This window comes from Dipodomys spectabilis, unplaced genomic scaffold (genome assembly GCF_019054845.1).
Source record: "Dipodomys spectabilis isolate Male_0828 unplaced genomic scaffold, ASM1905484v1 ptg000176l, whole genome shotgun sequence".
Classification (NCBI taxonomy): domain Eukaryota; kingdom Metazoa; phylum Chordata; class Mammalia; order Rodentia; family Heteromyidae; genus Dipodomys; species Dipodomys spectabilis.
In genome coordinates, this window is record NW_024870853.1 from 408148 (window position 1) to 428028 (window position 19881).

The 19881-nt window shown below is 37.8% G+C and overlaps 1 protein-coding gene across 6 annotated transcripts in view; it reads left to right on the forward strand.

The window, feature by feature from the left end:
* The window catches only part of Phka1 (phosphorylase kinase regulatory subunit alpha 1), a 129312-nt gene that overhangs the window by 67704 nt on the left and 41727 nt on the right, over positions 1-19881 (forward strand). For 4 of the 6 annotated variants that reach the window (XM_042694854.1, XM_042694855.1, XM_042694856.1 and 1 more), the window contains 5 exons: positions 2579-2657; positions 6766-6932; positions 9870-10046; positions 11510-11601; positions 12061-12200. In XM_042694854.1, coding sequence (XP_042550788.1) covers positions 2579-2657; positions 6766-6932; positions 9870-10046; positions 11510-11601; positions 12061-12200 — 655 coding nt within the window. The remainder of the gene's footprint in view (positions 1-2578; positions 2658-6765; positions 6933-9869; positions 10047-11509; positions 11602-12060; positions 12201-19881) is intronic. The other 2 variants (XM_042694858.1, XM_042694859.1) reach the window with 1 other exon arrangement.

Genomic DNA, 19881 nt, shown 5'->3' on the forward strand with positions numbered 1-19881 from the left:
TTTGGCTGGGCTTCCTGATACTGCTTCTTTGAAACCGACTGAAAGGCTTTATTGTTTCCTCAGTTCCTGGAGGACTCAAGCCAATATTGTATCCACTGTTCTCTTTCTGTGTCTCCACTGTTGTTTTCAAAGGTCTGGTTGTACAGCCAAAGTACACAGATTTTTTTTTTTGCCAGTCCTAGGGCTTGAAATCAGGGCCTGGACACTGTCCCTGAGATTCTTTTGCTCAAGACTAATACTCTACCACTTGAAGCATAGTGCCATTTTCAGCTTTTTCTGTTTATATGGTACTGAGGAATCAAATCCAGGGCTTCATGCATGCTAGGCAAGAACTGTACCACTAAGCAACATTCCAAGCCCAGTACACAGAATTTTTGTTCATTAAAGACAAATCCTTTATCATAAATCATTCAAAATCCAGACAGACTGGTAGGAAATTTATCACATCTCTAAAGTGCTTAATAATAACTAGAATTGAAGAAGTACGGTAGTCTTTTTTCTTTTGTCTTTCTTCTTTAGTTAGGACAAATAAGTACCCTCTTTTGATGTTGGTCCTGGGGTGTGAACTCAGAGCCTGGGCACTGTCCCTGAGCTTTTTTTGCTCAAGCCTAGTGCTCTACCACTTGCACCACACCTCCACTTTGGACTTTTTTGGCAGTTAAATGGTGGTAGGAGTCTTCCTGCCTGGACTGGCTTTGAACCACTATCCTCAGATCTCAGCCTGAGTAGCTGGGATTACAAGTGTGAGCCACCTGCACAAAACAAAAAGGATACCTTGTTGGTGGCAGTACTGGGGATTACATTTCAGGCCTTTATCTTGTTAGGTAGACATTTTACCACTTGAGCCATGTCTCTGGGTCCTTTTCTTTCTTTCTTTCTTTCTTTATTATTATTATTATTATTTTTGTGAACACACTGTACAGAGGGGTTACAATTACATGGGCAGGATAATGCGTACATTTCTTAGCAAGCATTGCAGCCTCCTCCTTTGTTTACCCTTTACATCCCTTCCCAGCCTCCCCCCCCACCCAATCCTCCCCGCCTCCCCCCCCACCCCCCCCGCCCGCACCAATGTTGTAAAGCTCGTTTTTGACATGACAACTTGTACTTCTCATTGTTGCAACAGGTCCACCTGTATCCTTAAATGACTTGTTTTTCCCCATCTCCTCCACAAGTTATACTGACATCAAATATAGTGAAAGCAGGGGTTATACTGTGGGGGAGAGACATAAAAAGCAACAAAGAGATAATCTTATAAATGCGTTAGAAACAAATGCATGAAAGAAAAAAAACATTAAAATACATATTTAAGGGTTCATTTTCCTAACGTCACATTATCTGACCTTTTCTGCTTGACTCATACATATACTAGATATTGCAAATAAGGGAAACCATGGGACCTATGTTTCTTTGGGTCTGGGTCCTTTTCATATTGGTTATTTTCAAGGTAATGTCTTGCTTTATGTCTGGACTGGCCTGAGCTTTGGTCTTCTGACTTGTGCTTCCCCATGTCACTGGGATGACAGGCATGCACCAGTTTGCCCAGCCATTATGCTTCTCCTACAGGATAACTAAAACCAGACAGTGATTGAGAAAATGATTTGTCAAGTAAGATGGGAATAATGAAAGCTTTCTGGAATTATTAATAGAAAGTAAGAGAGAAGAAGAACAGGGCCTTAAGTAAGAGGAAAATACCATGACTGAGGCTTGTAGGAAGGAATGAGCCCTTGTAGTGACCAGCCAGAATACAGTGGGCTTTGGTTATTGTTATTCTAAACAAAACTGGAGCAGTTAATAAGATATGATTATGAATACCTTGTAAATAGGCAGAGATGTTTAACATAAAATTTCTCAGAAGGCTGAAATTCTCAAAAGTTTTTGGGTAAGGAGTGCCATGATGAAAGTGAAGTTCAAGAAGAAATATTGGCTAGTGACAGTACTCATTGTAATGAGAAGAGACTGATATCAAAGAAATTGATCCACGTATAAGGTGAACAGAGCATATCCTGGCTAAGTGACATTATAAACAAAGTAGAAAGGAAGATACAAGAGATTTTATGATTTTGATTATAAATAAAAAGTATATGAATGTCTCTTATGGAATCAGTTTTAGTTATTACAAAGAATAAATTAGAAGACACAAATAAAAAGAGAATATGCAGTATGTTCACATTCACAAAAACAGCCTTCCAAAATGTTTTGTATGTGTACACACACGTAAGCCAAATCTTGTTATGAGAGAGAATATATATAAAAGGACTTTCACAGAGCTCAGCACTAATATTGCTGTTGTTACTATTGTCAACATGCAGTCATCATTAAACCCTCTGTCAGCAGGCACTGTGCTATATACTTACGTTATATAAGATAATAACTTTGAGAAATTCTGTTGTTCAAAGTCCCTTATTTTTATTCTTCAGTGTTTTTGGTGTTCATCTAATTGTTAAAATGCAGGTTAGTCAATGAATAGTGTCTCATTTATACCATCATCACTAGAATGTAAGTTTGAATAATTCAGAGATTTCTATCTACTTCAAATTATAACCACAGATTGTTATAAAATTTTCTCCATTTCAAGATGAAGATGGAACTAGCTTGAATTCAAGTATCCTGGCAGCACTCCGAAAAATGCAGGATGGCTACTTTGGCGGGGCAAGGTTAGTGACCTGTGTTCTCTCTTTAATGAAATGAAATAAAATGAAACTTGGAAGCAGAATATAGTAGTGGCAGACTTGTCATACCTCTTCTGTGTCTTCAACAACATAATCCTGTCCAACTCTTTGGAGCTAGTATTTGATAAATTGAATAAATCTAGGACTTTGATGTTATAGAGGATGGTTGAAAGGTTTTAACATTGCGTTCTTGGTCTAGATCTAAAAGCATTAGAAAACATTATTTAAAAAAAAGTTTTCATGTTGTGGGGAAAAAATTGAAAGTGACGACAATAAATTCCCATATAACATTCATCTAGAAACAAGGAAAATCAACACATTCTAGTTTCTTTAAAAAAAATTAAGCTAGTACTAGGGCTTGAACTCAGCACCTGGGAACTGTCCTTTAGCTTTTTTTGCTCAAGACTGACACTATACCACTTGAGTCACAGCTCCACTTCTGGCTTTTTAGTGGTTAATTGGAGATAAGAATCTGCCCTGGCTGGCTTCCAACCTGAATCCTCAGATCTCAGCCTCCTTAATAGCTAGGTTTGCAGGCATAAGCTGCCAGCACTTAGCTCTAGTTTCATGTACATCCTTTAATCCTAACCTCCAACATCTATCATTGATTATTCAAGCAAAATTTAGATTTCATATTGTTTTATATGTAAATACTCCAAAGGAATATTGTTAAATCACCATTTACCTATTCCCATCAACTTCTAATTTAAACAAACTGTTCTCTTAGAAAGTTACTGAATTTCATGCTATTCTGACTGCTTTTCTTTCTCTCACCTATTGTCACACTGTGTTCTCACTCCTTGTTCCTCTCTTCCTCTTTTCTTACTTATTCCCTTCCATTGCACACACATAGGCATACACACTAAATATGACATGTATATACATACACACACTTTTTGCTAAGAGGATTAGTAATAGATACCATGACTCTTTCATGTACTTTCATGTACTCTTTCTAAGTACTTCAGTTACCCTTGTCTAAGAACAAGAACATTACATCTAATTAATATGTTTTTAAAATTTTCTATTGGTGCAGTATAGTATCCCCCTTCTTCTAGAGGGGATACTCCCAAGGTACATCTAAAGGGTGCCTTAAACCTTAAATAAGATCTATAAATGGTACCAATAAAAGAATCACAGCTAAAGTGAAATAAGATAATTTTAACAATCTGTAGTAATAAAGACTACTTAAAACTTATGATTCATTTATTTCTAAAATTTCCACTTAATATTTTTGAACAGCAGGTCCCTTAGGTAATTGAAACTTTGGAAAGGAAGCACATAGATAATAAGGTAATAGTGTGCCTAACATCTGATATAGAAGCCATATTCCAAATTATCCATTAAACCCAATATTATTTCCTTTAGCTTTTTTCATTATCCAGATTCTAACCAAATATCACATATTAGCACTTGTTATATCTCTTTAGTATCTTCTAATCTAAAACAGATCTTCAGCCTTTCTGTTAGTCTTTCATGTTAGTTTCATTAAATTTTGAAGAATGTAGATAGTTGTTTTGCAACATGGTTCTCATTTTAGAGATTTAGATTATGTGTTTTGGGCAGACATACTACCTTACTTAAATTTAGGATCTTTTTTCTTAGGATAGAGATTATTCATTCAATGATTAAGAGAGAAACAAAGTGGAAACAAAGATTTTACTACTTACCGGTCTTGACAAGGGGTAATAAATGGTACACACAGATGCATATACTCAGAGGCCAAGTAGCATATGTTCACATGCGTGTGTGTGTGTGTGACAGAGAGGGAGAGAAGAAAAGAGAAGAGAGTTTACACAACCCATAGGCTAATACACTTTTTGGATCCAGGTCATTATCCAAACTGGATTTTCATGGGGAATTTTATTTTGTCGGTTGTGGGGTTTGAACTCTGGGCCTGGGTGCTATCCCTGAACCCTTTATCTCAAGGCTAGCACTCTACTACTTGAGCCACAGTGCCACTTTTGGTTTTCTGGTGGTTAATGGGAGATAAGATTCTCACAGACTGTCCTGCCCCAGCTGGCTTTGAACCGATCTCAGCCTTCTGAGTAGCTAGGATTACAGGTGTGAGCCACAAGCACCTGGCCCCATTGGGAATTTTAATTGGTGGGTTTAAAGGAAATTACAGATCATGCTGCAACTCAGAAGTAGTCTCTGTGCAGTATCTTAACAGTATGTAAGGTGTGTGGGTCAGAAGAACCAGTCAGATAGATTGTTTCTGGCTGTCCCACAAGGAGATGGTCAGCAGAAAAAAGTTGTGTTAAGTCAGATATCTGAATCGGATTGAGTAACTAAGGGTAATGTAGAACTGGAAATTGTCAAGGATGAGTGAAGCTTGCTTCAAGTATGAGAATGTTAAACCTATATTGAAAATATATATTGAAAGGTTATAAGTATTCACTACAATCTTTCTCAGGAATTGTATCAGGAGCAACAGTGTGAGATTGCTTTGTCACATTATAATTGAGGCTAACTTGATCCCTTGGTTAAAGTGGTATCTGCCACATTTCTCCTCATTTTTCCAATAGTCTGGCCAATTGGTGTTAGTATCCACTGATGCTTGCACAGATGAATTTTTGCTAATGGAGTTGTAAAATGGTGTTTATGTTTATATCACTTTCTGTACATTCATAAGTTTAAATTCTGATGTATAAAAAAGCTTTATCTTTTAAAACTTTTCCAGTTTTCAGGCAGGAAATTCCACGAGACTCTTATCTTCAGTTAACTGCCAAAAAGCCAGATGTGGAGCTGTGGTTCAAGTAGTAGAGTGCTAGACTTGGGGAAAAAAGCTCAGGTACAGCATCCAGGCCCAAGTTCAAGCCCCAGGACCAGCACAAAAATATTGTACTTTAGTATCCCCATATATTCATGGATCCTTATATTACTCAATATGTTATGACCTATTCATGTCATTATTTTACTGTTAAAATTACCCAATATCTAATTGGAGACTGTTGGCTCACACCTGTGATCCTAGCTACTCAGGAGACTGAGAACTGAGGTTCTTGGTTCAAAGCCTGTCCAGGTGGGAAAGTCTGTAAGACTCTTATCTCTAATTAACCAGCAAAAATCTGGAAATGGAGCTGTGTCTCATGCAGTAGAGTGCTAGCCTTGAGCAAATAAGCTCACGGACAGCAACCAGACCCTGAGTTCAAGCCCAGCAACTGGCACACACAAAAAATTATCTAAGATCTAACCATTAGCCCCTTCAAGCTAGCATCTTTAGAAAATTATCGCATTCCTTTCAAATTTTGTTTTTGGCAAAAGAAAGATATGGCTTATAGTCTACTAAAATGTATCAAATTTTCAAGTGCCATCTCTTATTCAAAATGGTCTTGAGTATTTTTTGATAATGTACATGGCTCATTATGATTTATATTTATTCTCTTGGACAGGCAAGAACCCAACATAGCATATGTTGTGGAAAAAAACAAAACTCGTATGGAAGATTGAGAACCCATACAGGTAGCCTTTCTTAAAAGGCCATTTAAAAACAGGTATTAGTGACTCAAAGCTATAATCCTAGTTACACAGTTTACTGAGATCTGAGGATGATTGTTCAAAGCCAGCTCATGCAGGAAAGTGTGTGAGACTCTTATTTCTAACTAGCAAAAAGATGGAAGCTGTAGCTCTCAAGTTGTAGAATGCCATCCTTGACTGAAAAAGCTAAGAGATAGTACCCATGTCCTGAGTTTAGGCCCCAGTCTCTAAGCCTGTCATTATTTAAGTTGAATATTGTTTCAAAATGCCGTGAGATTTCACTTTTCTTTATAAAAGTTATACAAATTGTGAATGATTTTTTTGATGAAAAATTGAAAATTATCTTCTGTCATTAAGTTGGTATTTATTTTCTTCCATTCCTGGGGCTTGAACTCAGGGCCTGGGCACTGTCCCTGAGATTCTTTTGCTCAAGATTAGCATTCTACCACTTGAGCCAGAGAGCCACTTCTGGCTTGTTCTGTTTATGTAGTACTGAAGAATCAAACCCAGGGCTTCATGCATGCTAAGCAAGCACCTTACCACTAAGCCACCTTACTAGCCTTGTTTTTTTAAAGATTGGATTTTTGTTTTCTGTCTGCCTTCTAATTGCCAGAATTCAAACAGGAAAATTATCAGATTTCTTGACAACATCTTGCTGCACACACTTGAGCTTCATGGAGCCTGGACCTGAGGGTAGGCTTTACAGTGAAGAAGATGATGAAGAGTATAATGACCTAGAATCTGCTAACTGGATGGATAGCTCTGATTCAACTAGTAATGGTAAGGAGGCTCTGCAAAGCACTAACTGGCTACACAGGAACCCAGAATATTGTTTGTCATCATCCTTAATAATTCATGCTGCCAGCAGCTTCACTGTATACCCCCAGTCTCTTTAATACACCTAGATTTCTACTTTTGTTTGGCTTCACTTTTGTTCCCTCTACTTACCTTCAATTTCTGGTCTAATCTCCCTGTGGTGAGTGTGGAGTATGGACTTCCCCTACTAAGGTTAGGGAAGATTGCTTTCCTGGCATTGGATGTGGCTATTGATTTGAAATGGGAAGAAGTATTAGTGAGTAAGAGAGAGATTTAATCAGCTATGTAGTTAAAAAACATATTCAGAAAAAAAAAACATATTCAGTACTGCCCTTTGACATTAAAAAACATAAATTATGACATTTAGCTATATTTTCATATAGTATTAGAGGAATATATCAGCACCAATGTAGACGTATGTTCATATTGAAAAACCTGTTTGGAATACCTATGGCTTCCTATGGCAAAATCAACAAACAGTGCCTTGTATAACCAAACTAATGAGCTGCTAGGAACAAAAACATGATACGTTAAAGCCTGGCACTGGTGGCTCATAATGGTAATCCAAGTTACTCAGGAGGCTGAGATCTGAGGTTCCTAGTTCAAACCCAGGATAGGCAGGAAAGTCTGTGAGATACTTATCTCCAATTAACCACCAGAAAACCGGAAGTGGTACTGTGGTTCAAGTGGTAGAGCCCTAGCCTTGAGCTGAAGAGCTCAGGAACAGTGCCCAGGCCCAGAGTTCAAGCCCCACAACCGACAAAAAAAGATGATAAATTGAGAAAACATTGTGAAGCCATGAATTAGAATAGATGAGAAACACTGCTCAAAGGTGCTAAAAAACTGACCTATACAGACCAAAAGCATTATTTTGGTTGAATCCCAAAGAGAAGGATCAGTGTGAGGGAGGTGTGCTAGGCAATAGTGATGCATACCTGTAATCACAGCACTCAGTAGGCTAAGACAAGAAGATTGTGAGATTGAGGTCAACCTTGATTTTTGAAAGTGCCAAAATTCACACACAAAAAAAAGGAATGATGTGATGGAGAAAAAGTCCATTTTCTCTCTTCTATGAGGTAGGAAAGGTGAAGTAACTTTTCTGTTTGAATTCAGCATTTGCCCACTAAGTACCTCTTCATTTACCCTGTATTTTTTGTAAGATAGAATACTTTTAATTACCTTGTTGGAAAACTACATTATATACCGAGCTATTTAATTATCATTAATGAGTAGTCATTTGTTTTGTCTATCTTGGCATAAAATACCTTAAAAATTATAGAATGATCTTACGTTGAGATTGTTTGCTAATCCATGGGTTGTTATGTTTCCTATAGCACCTATTCTCTTACATTACTTACTTTATTTTATGCCAGCCCTAGAATTTAAATTTAGGGTCTGGGTTCTATCTCTGAGCTTCTTTGTTGCTCAAGGCTAATGCTCTACTACTTGAACCACAGCTCTACTTCTGGCTTTTTGAGTAGTTTATTTGGGATAAAGGTTTCATAGACTTTCCTGCCAAGGCTGGCTTTGAGTCATAATCCTCAGATCTCAGCCTACTGAGTAGCTAGGATTATAGGCATGAGCCATCAGCACATGGCATTACTTTCTCACATGTCTCTTTTTAACGATATGTATTTAATCCTAGGACATTCAGTCACTTGTTCACCTCTGAGTTTATTCATGAGAGGTTTCACAATGGACATGTTGATTGCTTGTCAACCCTTCCATGAGTAGAGATATCTCTGCTCAAGTAAACTTGTGTTCAAGTTTAAAATCTTTGTCACTAGAGCCAGACACTGATGGTTCACACCTGTAATCCTAGCTACTCAGGAGGCTGAGATATGAGGATTGCTGTTCAAAGGCAGCTTGGGCAAGAAAGTTCATGAGACTATCTCCAATTAATCACCAGAAAAGCTGGAAATGAGACTGTGGTTCAAGTGGTTAAGCACTAGCCTTGAGCAAATAAGCTCAGGGACAGCACACAGATCCTAAGTTCAAGCCCCAGGACTGGCACACACACACAGTGTCACTAGAATGCCACTGAATATGAGTTTCATTATTACAGCTCTGCTAGTTTTAATTAGCCACATCAGAGCACAGAAAGACATATGGAAAGATCACTGAATATCTTCCAAAACCAGATGCTACATGACAGACTTGGCTGGCACTGATCGCAGCAGTGTGAATTTCCAACTACAAACTGAATATTCATATAAAGCCTGAAATATTAAGCATCCTCAGAGCATATATCTGCTTCCATTACCTGCATTCAGAGATGATATCATAGAAGATTTATGGCATAGAAGGAGACCTAGAGAATAGGGACTATATTTACCTTTTTCAAACCTCAGCCCCTAGTACATTGCCTGATATATAATAACCAATTAGTATTTGGTGAACAATGCAAATGTGTGTCCAGTAGCCCTTTCTTTACCAATACCATATGAAGATAATATTTTCTTTAGTAAATGTAGCTGCTGCTTGTAAAATCTGTTTATGACTAGGCTCAGTGTTTGGTATAAGATTTTTGCCCTTCCCTAACCTCTCCTCACAAAAGCTTCCACCTACTAGTGTTATTTTCACATAGGCACATGTACATACACAGACTGTGAATGCTTGTTCTGCCTGTTCTAGAAAAAGCTCATACTGTTTCAGTACCTTTACATTATGTTAGTAAATTTGAGGAACAGGTGGATCCTAGTAAATGATCATAGTGTCTAAGTCTTAAATCTGTAAGGTTATTACAGTAATCACAAGCTTTGTTTCCTATGAGCTCAGAACAACCTTGTTCTGGTGCTATGCTATAGGTACAGTAGCCAGTCATGGTGATTGCTCAGATAGATTTTGAAGTAATCTAAATATTCATTTTTTTCTCTTCCCCCTCCCCCACTAACCTTGCAGTTCGCTGTGGTGATGAAGTTGCTTGTTATTTAGATCACCTCTTGGCACACACCGCTCCCCATCCTAAACTAAGTCCTACCTCACGGAAGGGAGGGATAGATCGGTTCCGAGCTGCTGTGCAAACAACCTGCGACTTAATGTCCTTGGTGACCAAGGCCAAGGAGCTGCATGTACAGAGTGAGTAATGGCAGGCACAGGAAGACAAGAAGCCTAGGATGGGAGCGGTACATTGATTACACTGAAAGCAGCATCTTGGAAAATACCTACAACATATTACACACTCACATATTCCAGAAATAAATCGATTTGGGTGCAGTCATGTTATGGATAGCATTATGTAGTGAGAAATGGACTATATTTAATTTTAATATGTCAAAGTAAAAAATGAATTGTCTTCCCTTTTGAAAAACTACTTCTTTGGAATTGATTTTGTTTAAAGAGAAACAGTTACAGGATAGTCATGCACTGGAGAGACAGTCTTCCTTAGGAACGCCGGTTCCCTTAGGCTTTTACAGTCAGTTGTTCTAGCCATGTAGCTCTCAAATACAGGAGTCATTCTTCACAATTTTTCCATAGTCCTCCCCATGACCACAGCCTTCCTCCAGTAATGTCTGCAGTTGAAAATGTCTTCTAAGACACTTTATAGGAGTATTCACAGTTCCTCAGACTGATCAGAGCCATTTTGGTAGCTGCATGTGGAGGGAGAGAAGGGCTCTTTGGCCACACAAGCTAATCTAAATGTTAACATTACATAGATGATGAGAATGATCAGGATGCATGCTCTTGCTGCCTAAAACTTTATTGAGCAATTACTAACTAAAGATATTAAATGTGAACACTAAGGAATCATCTTTAACATTTATATTTGGGAGAAGTTTAGCATACCCTGTGGGTATGCTCCTTGGAGAAAGGCCTTATAAAGAAAGATAAAATTTATTAAATCATATTTCTTGATTGTGAATCAGGAAACCTGAGCTTAATTCCCAGCTCTGCTACTTAACTTGCTTGAACAATTATTTGAACTCTGTACCTCCCTGTATCTGTAAACTGGTAAAAATGGCAAGAATTACTCCTTAGAGGTTATGGTAAGTATTTCATCAATGGACTGTAAGTTTTAAAAAGCTCTTGAAACTACCTTGAAGTTAGTCAGGTATGACATCATATTATAAAGTATTTATGGCATAGGAGGAGCTCTAGAGAATAAGAACCATATTATCTTCTTTGATTATTAAGACAGGATCATTCTATCATCTTTTCTCAGGGAAGTCCAGCCACTCATAATCAATATTCTAAATTCTCTTAGGAAACTCAAGATAATATAAAATGAATTCCTTCTGTTATGTAATAGTCTATCAAAGTATCAGTGATAGCACAATTGTGATAATGATCATATTGGTGAATTTAATATTTATTATCTTACATGCTCAGCTTATGGCACAGTTTTAGAAAATCAAATATCGACGAAATGGGCATTTATATTATCTAGTTTTATTTCTTTTCTTTGATATTTTCAAGAAAGGAAAAATTTGTCATTAGTGTTCTATAAAGAACTGTTATATATCCTGATTATTGATATCAGCCATGCATTTTATTAGTTTCCTAATGACCTAACTTTTCCCATAAATGTCAAACTATTGCAGATGTACACATGTATCTTCCTACAAAGTTGACTCAGCCTTCTCGGCCATCATTCAACTTACTTGATTCACCTCAGCCCCCACAGGATAACCAGGTAAACTTGTGCAGGAAATATTTGTATTGGATTTTTCTTCAAATGTCATCTTTATGAAAAATAACATAGCTAGTTATTATAGTTCATATTAGTAACTAGTGGTAGGCAATATACACTATCCTGGTTTTCATTTCACTCCATGGTTTTATTGCTTTTGTTTTGCTTTTTGTCAACATTTGGAATTTTTTCTTAAGCAATTATTTTTATATTAAGTGACATGTATTACAATACAGATAGACAAACACAGAAATGTCCAACCACTTAATAAAACAAGCCTTAGTTTATTTCTTTCCTAATAGGGATGTATTTATACGCAGCATTTGCAGGACTATAATCCTGAATTATATGAATTTTTATAGGAAAGATTCACAGGTAAAAAGATGAAATAACTCATTCTTAGGCATTATTTAGTGGAGCACTTGTATACTTAATTCCTTTTCATCATTTTTCAAACTAAAGGTTCCCTCTGTTCGTGTAGAGCTACATCTTCCTAGAGACCAGTCTGGGGAGGTGGACTTTCAAGCACTGGTTTCTCAGTTGAAGGTGACATCGAGCTTACAGGAACAAGCTGATATCCTCTACATGCTGTATACTATGAAGTAAGTGATGGATATTATCAGTATACTTCCATACTAATATAGAGAGGAAATGCAGCATCGCATGTTAGTCAGCTTTCCGTTGCTATAACAAATACCTAAGTTAATCAACTTATTAAGAGAAAAAATTATTTTGATTCATAGTTTGGGAAGTTGACATGATCAGTTAGCCTTATTTATTGCTTTTGGATCTGTGATAAGGTAGCATATCATGGCACCAATACATGGCAAAGCCATTCACCTCATGGCCAGATTGGAAAAGAGAGGGAGAAAGAAACTATTCCCCTTTAAGGGCAACCCCATAACCACCTAACTAGGCCCTATCTCTTGAAGATTTCCACTACATCTCAATAGTACTATAGTCTGGAGACCATAGTCTCTAAGAGACCAATCTGTACCATATAGTAATATAAAACACAGTTTTGGAGAATACTTTCTTTATCTCACTCCTCACTCTCATTTACTCTGTCTCCTCTCTCTCACTTTCTCTTTTTCTCTCTCTGTGTCTGTTTCTATCTCCCTCCCTCCCTCCCTCCCTTCTTCTTTATTTCATTCTTTCTTTCTTCATTCCTTTCCCTCCCTCCCTCCCTCCCTCCCTCCCTCCCTCCCTCCCTCCCTCGCTCCCTTCCTTCCTTCCTTCCTTCCTTCCTTCCTTCCTTCCTTCCTTCCTTCCTTCCTTCCTTCCTTCCTTCCTTCCTTCCTTCCTTCCTTCCTTCCTTCTTTCCTTCCTTCTGTTTTAACTCCAAGTTTTGTGCTTGCTTGTAAGGAGCTATGCTACTAAGCTACATCTCCACTTATTATTTTGAGATAGCATTTTACTTTTTGTCTGGACCTATGTCTAAACTTCAATCTTTTTATTTTATACTTCTGGATATGGATGGGATGACAGACATGCACTACCAAGGCCAGCTATTGGTTAAGAAAGGGTCTCATGAACTTTTTTTGCCTGGACTGTACTCAAACCAGGATCCTCCTGATCTCACCCTCCCAAATAGGTAGTATTACAGGCCTGATCCATCACACCTGACATAGATTTGGAGTTTTACTGCCCAGGATTTGAATACAGTTTAGCAATATGCTCATTTTATGACTTCAAAGCCTCAAATGTCCTCACTTACAAATTTTGGAATCCTAAAATATATATGCCTCATAGGATTAGTAAATTTCTATAAGGTCCCTAATACAATGACTGGCACATAGTAAGTGATTAATAATTGCTAAGTATTATAATCAGTATTAGAGTTATTAGTAAGCTCTTTTTCTGAAACCTATAGATACATTCTATGTATGTTTGTGTGTCTGTGTGTGTGTGTGTCTGTCTGTCTTTTTGTCTGTGTGCCCATGTGCACATGCTGATACCAGGGCTTCAATCTAGGGCCTCATGCTCTTGCTTGGCTTTTTCACTCATGTTTGTCACCAATGCTTGTACTCAGTAGAGTGCAAGCCATACCTTGAGCCACACCTCCAGTCTGGTTAATTGAAGATATTATCCCTTGGACTTTTCTGTCCTGGCTGGTTTCAGACCTCAATTCTCAGCCTTAATAAACAGAATTACAGACATGAGCTCCCAGCTCCCAGCTCCCAGTTACAGATACACTCTTAAATCAAAAGAAAGAAGAATATAGAGCCTTATAGGAAAAGGAAAGAAGTAAGTATTTATTTATCTAAGGCATCCTGGTACAGATTTTTATCTTTTTTTTTTTTTGGTTGGTTGTGGGGCCTGAACTGTGGGCCTGAGCGCTGTCCCTCAGCTCTTCAGCTCAAGGCTAGTGCTCTACCACTTGAACCATAGCACCACTTCCGGCTTTTTCTGCTTATGTGGTGCTGAGGAATAGAACCCAGGGCCTCATGCATACAAGGCAGGCACTCTACCACTGAGCCAACTTCCCAACCCCATATTTTTATCTTAAGTGCAACATGTCCAAACTGAACTCTTCTTTCCTTCCCATATGTCCCTGCACAAAAGTAACCTAGTTGGTTTTTTCCTTTTTTCATAGTGTGGTGGTGGTGATAATGATGATAATGATGATGATGATGATGATGATGATGATGATGATGATGATGATGATGATGATGATGATGCAGTTGCAAAATGGACTTCTCTCCTAAACTTTTATCAAATGTTATGTCATAGGAATGTAGTGTGGAATTCTGGAAAGCATAGCGAACTTTTTTAAGTTTCTTCTAAAAAGCTTGAGTGTTCAAGGAAAGAGGAGTGGAGTTGAGGGCTTACTATGATTTACAGATGATGTTGGGGTGATGATTCCCATTGGTGCCAAATGAAGGAACACTAAAACCTTCTGGACAAGATTAAGCAGATATATTTCTTCCCTATTTTCTTGCTTAAATTTGGGACGAGAATTATAAACAGTCATAATACTATTGAAAAGAGAAGGCAGATCAACTAATTATCTGAGAATCTGAGGAAGAGCATGATGCTGAGGTTCCTGAGTTTTCTATTCTGTTATATGTTCTCCAATGAAGTCACCTATGAGCACAGAGAACATATGCCTGAAGAAGATAAAAACTTCCTTATAGTCAAAAGATTGGAAAATGTCAGCCTAGTAAGTCAGGCAACTTTTAGACAATAACTGCTCTACTCAAACCAAACACAGAATAAAACTAAGGCCTTACCCCAATCAATAAGGGCTGAATGGGAAGCCCAGACACCACTCCCACTTAACTGTAACAAGGCAACACACCATGCCAGCTTCTCACTGCTGATGTGTTAGTGACAACCAAATAGAGATCTGCCCTCTGGGTAGAATGAATCCCTCCTACAATGTTAATGAAGAGCACTTGGTGAGCCTGAATGTCTATGATATTTTACTATTGTAAAGGGGCAACCCTTTGGTATGTTCCTCCCCCACAGTATAACTCCTGTTTTCACTGTATTTGATGTCGGTGCCCTGCATCTTGTATATACATTTTTCTGATTTGGGGAGGGGAAGGGAAATAACAAAATGCCGAAATAGGATATAGGTTTACTCATTGTAACAATGACATGTACAAGACACTATGTTGAAAATGAAATTTATAACTTCGGTGGGGGAGGGTAGGAGATGGAGGGAGGAGAGTAGTTGGGAGGTGGGGAAGGAAGGGATGATAGTGGAAAAACAAAGGAGGAGGCAACAATGATTGATAAAAATGTACTCATTACCTTACTCATGTAGCTGTAACCCCTCTCTACAATATTTTTACAATAAAAACATGAAAAATAAATAAATATAATTAAAAAAATAATATCTCGAATGTCTAGGATACCATTGAAAATCACATGTTACACAAATTACCCGGAAGATTTTAACCCCAATGAGAAAAACTATTAATAGAGGCAACAGTAAAATAACACAGTTAACATAATTTTTTCTAGTTCTTTCCATCTCTTTGCAAATGATGGTGAAAGTAAGTCAAGCTCAGAGAATCACAGGTTGCATGTTTTCTTTTATATGTGAAAGCTAGACTTGGTCTATCTATCTATCTATCTACAGATAGATAGATTGATAGATATATTTATCTATATATATATTGAGAGAGAGGGGGTAGATATATCTATATATATACAAATATATGTGTACATTGGTATATATGTGTCATTAGTATATGTATGTAAGTATATATATGCCACTAGTGTATCTATGTGCCATTAAAATATATACATATATGTACATTTGTTTAAATACCTTAGTTGGTATGCAAGTGCACATAAGTGTACTAATTGAAACATGGTAGATTTATTGGAGAACTCAAACTGTAATTCCTTAGAAAGACAAAATCATGGTTCACCAAAAGAAATAGGAAGCAAGGTGGGGTTAAGGGAAGTTGGATAGACAAAGAGAAATGAGGAAATGCAGTAAAAAAATTCAAGGGCTGGAAATAAAAATGGAAATTTTAGAAATAAAAAATAATAATAACTAAAATGAAACAATAAGATGTAGAAGACAGAGGATAGAAGCAGTGAACTGGAAGATAATGTTGGAACAAGTTCCTAATCTGAACAAGAGAGACTTAGACTAAAACAATAAAGACTCAAGGACATGTAGAACAGTGGACTGGCAGTGTGGCACAAGTGATAGCATGCTTTCCCAACATAAAAACAGCCCTTACTTCAATCCTAGTGCCATAAAAAAGCACATATATGACTACAAAATATAACCACAATGCAATTAACATATCAAAAAAAACTAAAAATTATCACTTATTATCATCAAATGTCAGTCATGGTACAAAATTTTCAGACCATCACGTAATGTATTTTTTGCAGTTGATTTGTTTAATTCAGGATGCACATTATTATATTTGGTGATTAAAATATGTCCTATGTTTTCATTGCTTGTCTTCTCTCTTTGCATTCTTAACTATTCATTGAGAAACTGGGTTGTTTATCCAGTAGAGTTCATTCTATATTTTACTGATTGAATCCTAATAATGTCATTTTAAAATATTTGCCTTCCCAGGTATAGGTGGCTCACACCTGTAATCCTAGCTACTCAAGAGACTGAGAGCTGGGGATCATGGCTAGAAGCTAGCCCAGACCGGAAAGTCTTTGAGATCCTTTTTTTAAAATTTAATTTTTTATTGTATAGGTGATGTACAGAGGGGCTACAGTTACATAAATAATGTAATGAGTATATTTCTTGTTGAACATTGTTACTTCCTTCCTCATTTTTTTCCCACTTCCTGTCCCCTGTAACTCCCCTCTCCCCAGTTGTGAAGTTCATTTTCAACATAGTGTCCTGTGAGTGTCACTGATATATTGGTTTGTTGGGTCTTCCTTTGTCCCACGAAGGACAGACGGGGTCCCAGGAAAGGTTAAGTGTGGAGCTAGCCGTTCCCCAGCGTCCCTCAGCCCGGGAGACAATCAGACACAGCGGGGAGCCAAATCCAGCAGATAGAAAACTCCTTTATTAACAGAGAGCAGTCCTTTTTAAAGCCAAAAAGAGCAGGTGGCATGGCAAGGGAGGAAGAGGAACCAATCACTGTCAACATCACACCCTATCATGCACCTAAGCCTTCACGGGCTGGTTAGGCACTGATTGGAAGGCAAATTGGGCTCTGTCCACTCAACTCCCTCTTAGCACCATCTTTGCTGCCCATGTGCTCTACAGTAAATTGGGCTCTGCCCACTCAACTCCCTCTCAGCGCCATCTTTGCTGCCCATGTGCTCTGCATTGGTTCACGTTTTTCTCTATCTCACCATTTTTTATTCCCTTTCCCTTACCCAAATTAGATAAACGTTTACACAAGACACAGGATATCAAAATCAAAAACAGTGACAACAGGGGATAAACCAAAGTGGGGGGGGCCTCTTGTTTCTATATCTTGGAGTTCATTTCAATTAGCATAGTTTTATATGGTCATATGTACACAGATATTGAGCTATTGTGATCCTCTGCTAGGGCTATCCTAGACATATAGTAATTACTACAAATGAGGAAGTGGGAGAAAAAACAAAAGAGGAAGTAACAATGTTCAGCAAGAAATATACCCATTAGCTTACTGATTTAACTGTAACCCCTGTTTACAACACCATGACAATAAAATTATTTTTTTAAATGAGGGAAACCATGGAGCCTATGTTTCTTTGGGTCTGGCTTATTTAACTTAGTATGATTTTTCCATATCTTTCCTTTTCCTTAAAAATGGAGGGATGTCGGGATGGGAAGGTGGCTCAGTGGTAGAGCGCTTGCCTTGCATGCCTGAGGCCCTGGGTTCGATTCCTCAGCACCACATAAGCAAAAAGAAAAAGGCCGGAAGTGGCGCTGTGGCTCAAGTGGTAGAGTGCTAGCCTTGAGCTGAAGAGCTGAGGGACAGCGCTCAGGCCCAGAGTTCAGACCCCACGACCGGACCCCAAAAAAAAAAAAAATGGAGAGATGTCATTCTTTCTTATGGAAGCATAGAATTCCATTGTGTATATATACCACATTTTCTTGATCCATTCATCTGTTGAGGGGTGTCTGGGTTGATTCCATGTCTTAGCCATGGTAAATAATGCTGCAGTGAACGTACTTGTGCTGGTAGCTTTAGTGTGGCCTCCTTTGTGTTTGTTTGGTTGAATGCGTGGGATTGCTAAATCATAGGAGAGCTCTAGGTTTACTTTTTTGAGCAACCTCCATACTCCTTTCCTGAGTGATTGAACCAGTTTACATTCCCACCAACAGTGTAGTAGTATTCCCTTTTGTCCTCATCCCCACCAGAATCTACTATTATTTGTTTTCTTGATAATGGCCATTCAATCTAACTGGGGTGAGGTAGAATCTCACTGTTGTATTGATTTGCATTTCTTTTATGGCCAGAGATGCTGAACATTTCTTCATGTGTCTATTGGCTATTCTCATTTCCTCATCTGTGAGATTCTTTTTTGTATACATATTTTTAATTGTAAAAATAGTATACAGAGGGGTTACAGTTACATGAGTAAGGTAATGAGGACATGTTACCCCCTCCTTTGTTTTTCCCCTACCATCCCTTCCCTCTCCCCCCAAGTTTTAAAGTTCATTTTCAACAGTGTCTTGTACATCTCGTTGTTACAATGGGTCATCCTGTAAACCTTATTTCAGCATTTTGTTTTTTCCCTTCCTCTTCCCAAATTAGAAAAATGTATATACAAGATTCAGGGCACCAGAATCAAATACAGTGAAAACAGGGAAGAACATACAAAAGAAACAAAAAAAATCACATGGTACATTAAAAACAACAGCAAGAAAAATAAAACCACTTGTGTCTCTATCTTGGGGTTCATTTCACTTTGCATCATCTTATATGGTCATATGTACATAGCTTTTGACCTTTTCTACTTATCTTAGACATATACTAGTTATTGCAAATAAGGGAAAACATAGGACCTATGTTTCTTTGGGCCTGGCTTACTTCACTTAATATGATATTTTCCAAGTCTTTCCATTTCCTAACAAATGGGACACTGTCATTCTTTCTGATGGAGGCATAAAGTTCATTGTATTCTTATCTCTAGTTAATCATCAAAAAGTCAGAAGTGAAAATAAGGCTCAAGTGGTAGAGTACTAGCCTTGAGCAAGAAAGCTCAGGAAAGTGCCCAGGCCCTCAGTTCATGCCCCAGGACTGTAAAAAACAGTTAATGTCTGAAGATTGATAGAACCAGGTTAATTTTTTAAGGCAAGACAACTTCATAGGTGGTGGCCTGTACTTCTCCTATATCACACTTTAGGAGGCCCATAATCTCCACCTAGTGCTTGTTTGCTTTTAGGGGTTTAGGGGAGTTGTTGGAAGTTGAACCCAGGGTATTGCAATGTGCAAGGCAAACACTCTACCACTGAGCTCACCCACCAGCCCTTAATTGTTGCTTTGTGTTGTTACATTAAAATTAATCAGGATACATTTATACTGTTCTAGATATTATAAATTCCCCATTAGCTTTTGTCCTAGCAACCATCTAGTGGTCATTTTAGCAACCATTAGTGATCGTTGCCTACATTTGTTATTTCATTAGGGGTTGCCAAATCCTGGTGTTTTAATTCTACATATTGACCTTTTAAAAAATTTATTGTAAAGGTGATAAACAGGGAGTTCACTGTTACATAATTAAGGTAATGAGTACATTTCTTTTGGAATATTGTTACCTCCTCCCTCATTTTCTTATCCGTTGCCCTCCCCACTGTCCTCCTCCCAAGTTATAAAGTTCTTTTCCAGAATAGTGTCCAGTGAG